At 39.0% G+C, this 9,722-nt stretch overlaps 1 protein-coding gene across 1 annotated transcript in view; it reads right to left on the reverse strand.

The window, feature by feature from the left end:
- The window catches only part of DOCK8 (dedicator of cytokinesis 8), a 68,254-nt gene extending 60,498 nt beyond the window's left edge, over nucleotides 1-7,756 (reverse strand). Inside the window, exons 1-5 of the mRNA XM_067315963.1 lie at nucleotides 7,728-7,756; nucleotides 7,496-7,567; nucleotides 2,802-2,925; nucleotides 995-1,207; nucleotides 79-164 (exon numbers count right to left, since the gene is read on the reverse strand). Coding sequence (XP_067172064.1) covers nucleotides 79-164; nucleotides 995-1,207; nucleotides 2,802-2,925; nucleotides 7,496-7,567; nucleotides 7,728-7,756 — 524 coding nt within the window. The remainder of the gene's footprint in view (nucleotides 1-78; nucleotides 165-994; nucleotides 1,208-2,801; nucleotides 2,926-7,495; nucleotides 7,568-7,727) is intronic.
- Nucleotides 7,757-9,722: the final 1,966 nt, after the last annotated feature.

Genomic DNA, 9,722 nt, shown 5'->3' on the forward strand with positions numbered 1-9,722 from the left:
TACTCCTATGGATTAAGAAACTGTTAAGGAAAGATGTTGCTGAGACCTGTTAAACCAGGAGGATATAAAGACACTTACTTGAGAGTCTGCAGCTTTACCAAAATCCGGTTGCCCAGATGTTCCTTTGGGCGATCTGGCACTGGTCGTATCTCCACTGCATCCTCCTATTATTAAACAGTTATTCTATTTATATACAATTAAAATAAGTATAAATTTACATACTTATATAAAACTTTACATGACATAACTAAGCTATTGCTGCAAACTAACATGTTCTCCCACTCAGCAGGCATTTCATCTCTTTAGTCAGAAGGAGATTGGTTTACATTTCTGATGATTTACACTTTTGACCTCCATATGGTGTATTTTCCAAGCAAACATTATAAAAAAGGGTAGCACCTTGAGTCTGACACAAACATATTATCAGAATGTGGCTTGATCCACACAAGAAGGAGTATAACAAAGCCTAAGGCGGCATCATAAGCCTGAGGACATCTGCTTGAAGGCATATTCAAGATAGCTGACAGGCTTACGCCCCATGCTCACTGTGATATGTCCTCACTATGTTATTATCCAGGGTAGATACATAAAAGCAAAGGAAACATATATCTGGATTGCAAAACCCATTTTTGACTATAGTGCAGTTTTAGTGTAAAACTTAACTGCAAATGAGTGCATTCTGTACCAAGACAGTTAGCTCAGGAAGTAAGTACAGGGCTGACCACTGAGGCATCTATCAACCTATTGTCTTTGCTGGGAATCACATTGAAACAATTATTTGAATATGAAAACACAGCCCCTGTTTATCACTGAAAAAAAAAAATCCATCCTTCACTGGACTTTTTTTTTAACTTCAGGTTAACAGTTTACCAGAACTGGTAACCTGATCTTTCAATTAATTCATAACCCTGCCATAAACCAAAATAAACACCCCAAACCATTCATAAACACCACCATAAGGCACAATCTGTGTACTGAAAACTTTCGAGCTCACCTCGTCTACGGAAGGGTAGAGGGCCAGGAGCTCGGCATGCCTGTTGGTTCGTCGTGCTTCTTCATTTTGCCTTTCAAATTCCTCCGCGCTCACATGTCGCAGCAGGTTTTCCAAGCGGGGATCAGGCTGTAGGCTGCGTAGATCAAAGTCAGAGGATGTGAGGGTAGTTTTTGAGGCATCTTCAGGGAGTACGTGTACGTGCTTGGGACCTGCCTGTTGGAAAACGACAAATTAGGAAAACCTCTTACAGAGAAATGTGACCTGAATACTGGAACATCTTCAAGTTTCTCTTTGCTTGTCTTTCAAAGATTATCTAGCACATGATGGCAAGATAGCTCCTACTGTACATCTCAGTCTTTTCCCTGGGGTTCTCCACTCTGTGTCTCTCTGCATTTTTTCCTATTCTGGGACAGGACAATGTTTGTCTTCGGGTCACAGCGCATGGCCCATGTGATCCTCACTCCTATCAGAGGCCACTACTCCAGCCATACTACTAATACTACAGATACTTTGTGTAATGAATCTAATACCGATCATTCTTAGACCCTTTAGGTCACCTGGATTTCTTTAGCCTGTGGGTGAGGCAAGACTGAGGATTTTTCACATACACCAGTGTTCATACTTCGGCAGAACAGGCATCGCTATATTGAAATCTCTAATTAGAACCTCTGTTTTTTCAGATTTTCTGCTAACAGGGTTTGGGACAATACTGTAGAAATAAGATGATATGCGCTGTTTTCTCAGTCCTGACTGCAAGGGGAAAAGGGAAGATGCATCAAGTGTAAGCATCTTCAAGTATCTCTGTACTGAAGAGAAGCAAAGACAGGGTGGAAGTCGCTACATTCTCTGTTCCCACTCGCTGAGGACTATCACACTGCAATTCTTATTTCCCATTCTCCGGTCCATTTTCAGAAGTTTTAAAAGGTGGGCATCACCAAGCTATGACACATTAAGACTATCTGAGATCCAAAGGTCTAGCGATCACAGTAATTCGTTTTTTATCTTGTCTATGTGCTCCAGAGGATTAATAGGCTAGTCAAGAGTAGGACTTAATAATTTGCTCTCACATCTTTCAGATGACGGAGATGAAATAACTCCACAGGTTAATTAAAAAAAAAAAAAAAAAAGCTATGTTTGGGATATTACATCTCTGGAAAAGATGTCAAGCAAGATTTTTCTCTCTCAACTCTGACCTGGCCAAAGGCCAATACAGCCCTGAACATGAAGTTACCAGCTTGGCAGTGAGCACAACTCATGGATATGGTGACTTCCTCCTTGAGCAGAGCTGAAAGGAAAACCTGAGCCCTGTTTTTACTGGTGGCAGAAGGACGGCTATTTCAATCACGCAAGACAAAGTTCCCAAACTGTACCTGCATGCCAGCATAATGCAGAGGCAGAAAATTCAGGTGAACAAACAAAATGGCAGTACTGCCTGCCATATTTTAAGGTTAATGTCCCTGAAATCATAGCAGAACAGCTGTTGCAGGGAGCCGCTTTTCAGGTCTCTCGAGTCTGACAGCACAACACACGGTGAGGAAGAATAAGGTGACTGGTGTACTGCTGCTAGCGCATAGCCTGGTCTGGGTGTTTGTGCTTCCCAGGACACGAGACGACAGGTTGAGTTATACAACCACATTGACCCTCCTAGATTAGGGCTGGATCAGCCCTCCATCCTCTACAAATAATGGTTACAATACTTCTTAAAGACATGCCATACCCAAGACTTCAGACCTTAGCAGTAAATCAACTTCCTTTGATGAAAATTAATATATTTTATAACTTTTTCCAGTAGGGAAGAAAAAAATACCTGAAAGCTTGTGTCACTGGAGTCCAAAGTTTCTGATTCAAATGTTTGTTTTTGAAGGGTTTTGTGAAAATCCTTTCGCGATCCCTTATTTTTCAGGCTACAGATATCTGAATTTCCTTGGTTCCTTTCACAGAGAAACCCAAGCAAGCCAGGATGGAGCAAAAAGAAATTAAGGGAAAATAAAACAGAAAAAAAAAAGAATTAAAAAACTTAAGCAACTGGGAACATTATTGCATAAAAGAGCAGCACAATACAACTTTCATATAAAATGTGAATTTTCATATGATATTTCACAATGTTTAACTGTGTTATCACACTGTTGCAGCCCTATCATATATATTAAGAATGGGTTTAAAAGGAACAACATTACTTCACATCACTTCTGAATGGACTGTCAAACTGAGACAAGAGAGAAACCTGACATAGGCACGAACTAAATTCTGAGCTTCTTGCAAGATGAAGTCATTATTTCAATGAAGAACTTTGATCAGGAACACTTACTTTTTGGTTGTCTCTCTGCTCCTGCAATTATACCTCAAGGAGTTTACTGCTGCTGTCTGAAATGTCGTTTGGTCCAAAGCATGTCCCAGCTGGTACAGTGAGTGAATCAGGTACAACTATTTAGTTTGTTCAAACAGTACCTGTTCTTCAAAGAGGGCTCTCACCTACGGCACAATTTAACCCTTTCTGCTGGGAACTTTGCAAAATTTTCCAGAAAGGTCCCAATTTCAAGTTACATTTATGTGACAGATGGAAAAAAGTAGTAGTTACCCTGAAAAAAACATGCCAAATACATTCAGAATTCTATTTCTTTAACTTGCATTTTGCTAAATTGTGTAACAGCCTTTTTGTAACCAGTCTCCTTAGTTACAATATGCTGCTCTGTTCATTTTCCTTTCCATAACATTTCCTAAGCAACATCTAAACATCTTAGTGCCTTGCATAAAAATGTCATGATAAGCAATTATTGATCAGGGAGACACCTTTTTATTACATTTTGGGAGTAACTGAATTATATGCTCTGATGTGTTTTAATTTTAATTGTATGCATTTTAATTGTTTACCAGTTCACTGCAAATGAAAAATGAAGTCATAAAAGAGACAAACCCCGCTCTCCTTGGAGGTGACCTTGTTTTGGAATTGTATTAATCACACAGAATGAAAGACAGGAATTCTACACAAGCTTATTTTAAGATACCTTAGCATCCAAAAGATGCTTTATTGCTATTTTTCCACCACCTCCAGTGGCAAATAAACCACTAATGGAGAGATTTAATTAGCTGAGACCTCACTGACCTTGAGAAGTACAAGCTATACCCAAGATGCCTTTCCCTGACAGTATTCATGGCAAATTTGTGTTTTTAAAAAACACAATGACAATTAAAATTCACAAAGAGACAAATCTGTTTTTTAGCAAACGTCCCAAGTGAACAGCCATACACTGAATTCTGAAAATGGGCCACAGAGAAGAAACAAAGGGGAACTGCAAGGAGAACCCAAGAAGCCTCTCCCTGGTAGACCCAGGAAGCAGCCTGGAGCAGAAATAAACAGACTCACTAGATGCATCCCGCCACCCTCTCACGCATCTCTCTGCTCGGAGGCACAAGGACCTCTTTCCTCCTCAAGCCAGCCACGGCACTCCGTTCATTCCGCACTGCTGAAACCCTTCAGAGCCACGAATGGATGAAAGTCATTTACACGTTCCCACCACAACGTCTGTAGATCACCAGACCGCATAGTCATCTCCCTGTCCTGGGGATCTTTGTTTGACTCCCAAGTAGACAACTACCATTTTGTCAGCCTTTCTCAAATCAATGGAAAGCTTTCCACGCCTAATTTTTCTCGCTCCCTTCTTGATTCCTTTTCTTCCTCTCACATCTGTTTTGAGAATGGTGTCCAAGCACAATATGAGACTCCAGACAACAATCTATCACTGGTTTAGTGTAAAATATACTGCAATTTCAAATATCTCATTCTTTGCATTTTTTAATAACTTGCTTGATTTGCTGGCCACAGCCATCAAAGGTCAGCTCCCTGACATGGTTTTTCATCATGCTCACCTCAGACCCAACTGCTCAATAAAGAATTTGCATGTGAATTTGCCTCACCTGAATGAATGAGATAGATAGTTAAGCTACTACAAAATGTTTTTACACGTGTGTATTTCCGTGACTCCATTTACATTTCTGCAAGCACATATAAGAGCAAAAATAGTTATGCTCTATTGCTTGTTACACTTACTTCCTATTTGTGTACAGAGACAAAGCTGCGTGCTGGTTCCTTAGACAGTGTATTCAGAACAACAGCATGTAAAGAGCTAGTGTCCCCGCTCTGAACGTTGTAGGTGGAGAGCCTGCAAAACTCTTACTTAACTCGCTAACTTATTTTTAGTGACTCATTGTGGAACAGTTCTGAGAACTGAATCGATTTCAGCAGCACCCACGGAGGAAGTTAATAACCCCCAGCAGCTGTGCTGTCCCTGTACAAACTGCAAAATTAAACAAGACAAGTCTTCTACAACCATCAGCTTATGCACTCTCTGGTGATGTACATCAGACCAAAGCCACAGATAGCAGCAAGAGTGGGCAAAAGGGCCCCACAAAATGGCAGTAAATATACTAGCACTCTACCAGCCACTGCTACTACTACTTCTGAAGAGCACGGCGTGAACACACCAGGAGATGAACAGGAAGGGGCAGCAGAAAAATGGGGCCTCAGAAAGCTCTGCCTGACGAACGGGAGGGATGTTGGGCAAGGAGGTGACTTCCACTGGCAGAGAGCATCACTCTGAGTCTGACACCCCAGCACCGAAAGCACTGACTGCAAGCATCCTTGACATTCAATAAATAAATAAATAAATGAGGTAAAATAAAATAAAATAAAAAGCTAAAGGGAATTGAGTAGCTTGTAATGGCCACAGGTTTGATCCTGTACTTTGAATTGTGCTGACCCCAAATGTAGAGATCCCTTATAGACAAAAAATGGTGTACCTGGACGTTACACTAATAATCTGATGAATACAGTCAGTCAGTGCCAGTTCCCCCTAATCTTCAGATTTTTGCTACTAGCACTCTGTTTCCTTTTCACACACCGTTAGGAATTCAATTATGTCAAAATTTCAGAGCAGGGAGGGGAAAAAGAAGAACATACAAATGTAATCTTTATCCACGTTATTTTTCCTTTTGAACTGATCAAAGAACAAGTTAGCACAAATCAATATTAGTGCAAACTAGTTAGTCCAGTAATGAATATAATACATCCAGAAAATTCACTTTTCCAATACAACCGTGTCAGTTGTACAGTACGAAGAGTTTTTGACTTTTCATTTAAAAAAAAAAAAAAATCATTTCCAGTGCAGGAGTGTGTTCTGTCAGTACTTGGAAATCTAGCCACAAGTGGAAATTCTCCTGGTTTCTGCTTAGAGTGATTATCTAAGTCATCTGTTGTCTGACAAGAAATTTTAAAATAGTTTTAGAAGTTGTGATTCTTTAGGAAATCTACAGGATTTGTTAGGAAAGACTCCTTACTTAACTGGATTAAAGGAAAAAGAAGAAAGAAAAGCCATCAAGACATAAACACACAAAGCATATAAATATTAAGCAAAGAGCCTACAAGGATTAAAAAGACTGGAGAGCCAACACAACTATATTTTAAAATGCTGGTATTAAGGAATATAAAGTCAAAACTGTCGAAACTCAAACTGAGTTAGACCTTGCACAGGACTTTTTTTTAAGAAAAAAAAAAAAGATTTTTCAAGCATGAGATAAAAGGAGAAAAGAAGTAGGAATAAGGGGTTGAGATGAAGGACTCAACAGCATATATATTAACTGAGTAAAGCTACTACAGTACGAGCGGAGACCAGAAGAGCTCAGTTTGTTCAGCCCAGCAGTTTAAAGGCTGAGGTAGCATATGATTGCTGTCTCTCAGTATGCAAACAGGGTAAATGGTAAGGACAAAAAGGATGGTATTGACCTAAGAATAAATGGCCCATATGGCAGTGAGTACATTGAGCTGGGAACTAGGAAACGGCTGCAACTATCAGATGAGCAAATTTCTAGGACAGCAAGAGTAATGGTTACTACTACTTACTACTAACCTACTACTTTAAAATAAAGATCAATCGGATTAGAAAGGGATTATGTATCTGGAAAGCAGTGAATGGCCTTAGAGACTCATATGACCCCTTGCGGTATTGTATTCCTAAATTCAAAGTGCAATTGGTCGAGGAATAAAAGTGGAAAATAATTCATTTGGAATTTTCTCAGGAACTTAAGACACAGAAATTTTAAACCCCATAAGCATTCAAGAACTAAGTTTCATACCTCTGAAAGATAATATCCTACCAAGTATATTACACTGGCCAATTAACTGCCACCTAAGAATAATAGGAAGCAAAATAAATGCAGTATTCCTTTTTCAGATAAATCACCATTATACACTGCTGATGTGAATTACTACTTGATTAATTCTGCTATGGTTCCCAATAATGAAGAAGCAGCAGCAAGAATATTTAGCCATAGCTTGCCTGCTGAAACAAAACAATGTAGTTAAATAAACTACTGAAAAGTCAATTCTTGTCTTCAGTCACTGATTCCAATCATTACTCTTAAGGATTATTTATAACAACATACATCTTCTCTCTCTCAAATAAGATGCAAGGTATTTCCTAATTTTTTTATCTATATATAACTTACTTTCGATTCACAATCAGCCACTCCCGGATATACGTCTGAACACAATCTCTGACATGTGAATCTAGTTCAACCCTGGAGAAAAAGCAACATATAGTAAATATTTTATTACCTTGGTCAAACCTGAAGGACAAAGAAATTCATCTAACTATGCTGTTCAGATTAAGGCCTCTCTTAGTTCTTTTCTATATGTTTATTTTACTTCTACACTATTGACTAAGTTTTAAAGAATTACCTGTACTGCGTGAGTAGCCTGATGCACATTTTTGCTGCTGTGCTTATAAATTAGCAAACATACATTTAACAGAGGTAACCATTTCCACATGTATTTCATGAATATAAAACTGAGTTGCCATATTCTGCAAAACAAAAGAACGTATCCCAGGTACCCACATTTGTGATTTTCAAAACTTGATAGCAAGTCTTACTTGCTATCTCTGATATTCTTCCAGAGACCGCAGCTCCTGGACTCTTGGGAATACATAATCTCATTGACTGGTTTTGGTGTCATTTTCTATTTCTCATAAAAATGGAGGAAATTGTAAAAAAGGAACATGTTTTATCAGAAAGCATAAGAAAACATTAAGATCTGAAAACATAACTTCATAATTTTTCAGTGAGTCATTTAATGTAGGGAGTTATCAGTGCTGACTAATAGACTGGATACTTATTGGCACTGAAATATTATAAGCTAAGTTTGTTGTCTGTGAATTTGATGTCATGACGTTGTGGTGTAATTTTCCTACCCCCAGTCTGAAAAAATTTAGTGACTTGTATCAAAATCACTTGTTATGTCCTTTGAACTAAGAAAGCAGAAAAGCAGGATAAACCTGCAATGCAGGATCGAATAGAAGGTCTGATACTTTTTAGTTCTTTCCACCCAGAACTCTTTAGCAGATTTGCAACCAATTACCAAGATTGAGTTACGAACGATACACCACAGGATGAATCCTTGGTTGGTAAGTATGTCAGACGACTGTGTGCTGCTTTGGTTGGTGGACAGACATAGCACACAGTCAATTTCCTGTATCTGGTGCAGAAAGAACATATTTTTGTAAGCAGATAGCACGTGAACCCAGTCTGGTTGGTGGTATCTGCTTCCTGCGTTCAGCACAGGAGTACATCGCAGACTGCACTGCCTACACAACAACCTTTGGTTCATGCCCTTCCCATGCTCTAACCTTCCCTCAGGTAACGTGGCATCCTTGAACAGGGTTTTCTGAGAAAGCACTAATATTGGCAGTGGTGGTATGAACGGCAAAATGGGAAGCCGATGTATGACAAAACCTGCTGAAAGCATGTTTGTTGTTTTGTTGACTATCTCAGCATTGCCACAGACTCCTTGTAGAAACTTTAATCTCCCTGTGCTGCAAATAAGGTCTAAAACAGATTGTACAGCATGAATCTACTCATTCTCCTACCAGAAATATGAAGAGATTACTGCTGCTTTTAACTAACTGACATACTGGGAAATAAGCTTGGAAATACTTTTATATATATATAAGTGTGTATTACACATATATATATATAAAAGTATAGGAAAGAAATGGTCTTTTTATCTTTTTAAATCTCATTTCAAAGTTGGATAACTTTTTACTGTTTATACTCATCATCTAACTAAATGGGAAGTTCAAACGTCAAAATATGAATGGTCTCCCACACTCATTCTCTCTTCCTATTACCCACAAAGAAAAGAAAGATTATAAGAAAAAAAAATCATAAGAAAGATTGGAATATTTTCTATGAGGGATTCATGCGTAAGTTTAAGTGAAAATCATCTTCTGAGCACATGTTACAAAATCCCCTAGGATTCTCTACCACCTTGTCTCTTCTGAACTTTTTAAGTGATGTACTAAGCCAAAAAGGAACTTGCAAGCTGAAAATCCTCTTAGAGAGAGAAGAAGTCTCGCCTAGCCCACACTTAACACAAAATCATCTGTACTGTCATTTCCATTTAGCCTCATCACACTTGATACGCTGGACAGAAGACACTGCACAAATACAGTTGTCAGATAGGGCTTTAAATTATATTGTTACCTGGTATAAATTAGAGCAGGCTGTTACAACTTATGCAGGAACAGAGGGTGATGCAGGTCTACACTGCAAGCCAGAGCACCATAAGCTAAGCCAGCTCAACCCAACCATACTGAAGCTCAGCACAGCAAAGAATACCGACTATGCATGTGATTTCCTGAATGTGCTGGAAGGAGCCAGGCACAACACACAAACC

Source organism: Apteryx mantelli, chromosome Z (genome assembly GCF_036417845.1).
Source record: "Apteryx mantelli isolate bAptMan1 chromosome Z, bAptMan1.hap1, whole genome shotgun sequence".
In the NCBI taxonomy this organism is placed as follows: domain Eukaryota; kingdom Metazoa; phylum Chordata; class Aves; order Apterygiformes; family Apterygidae; genus Apteryx; species Apteryx mantelli.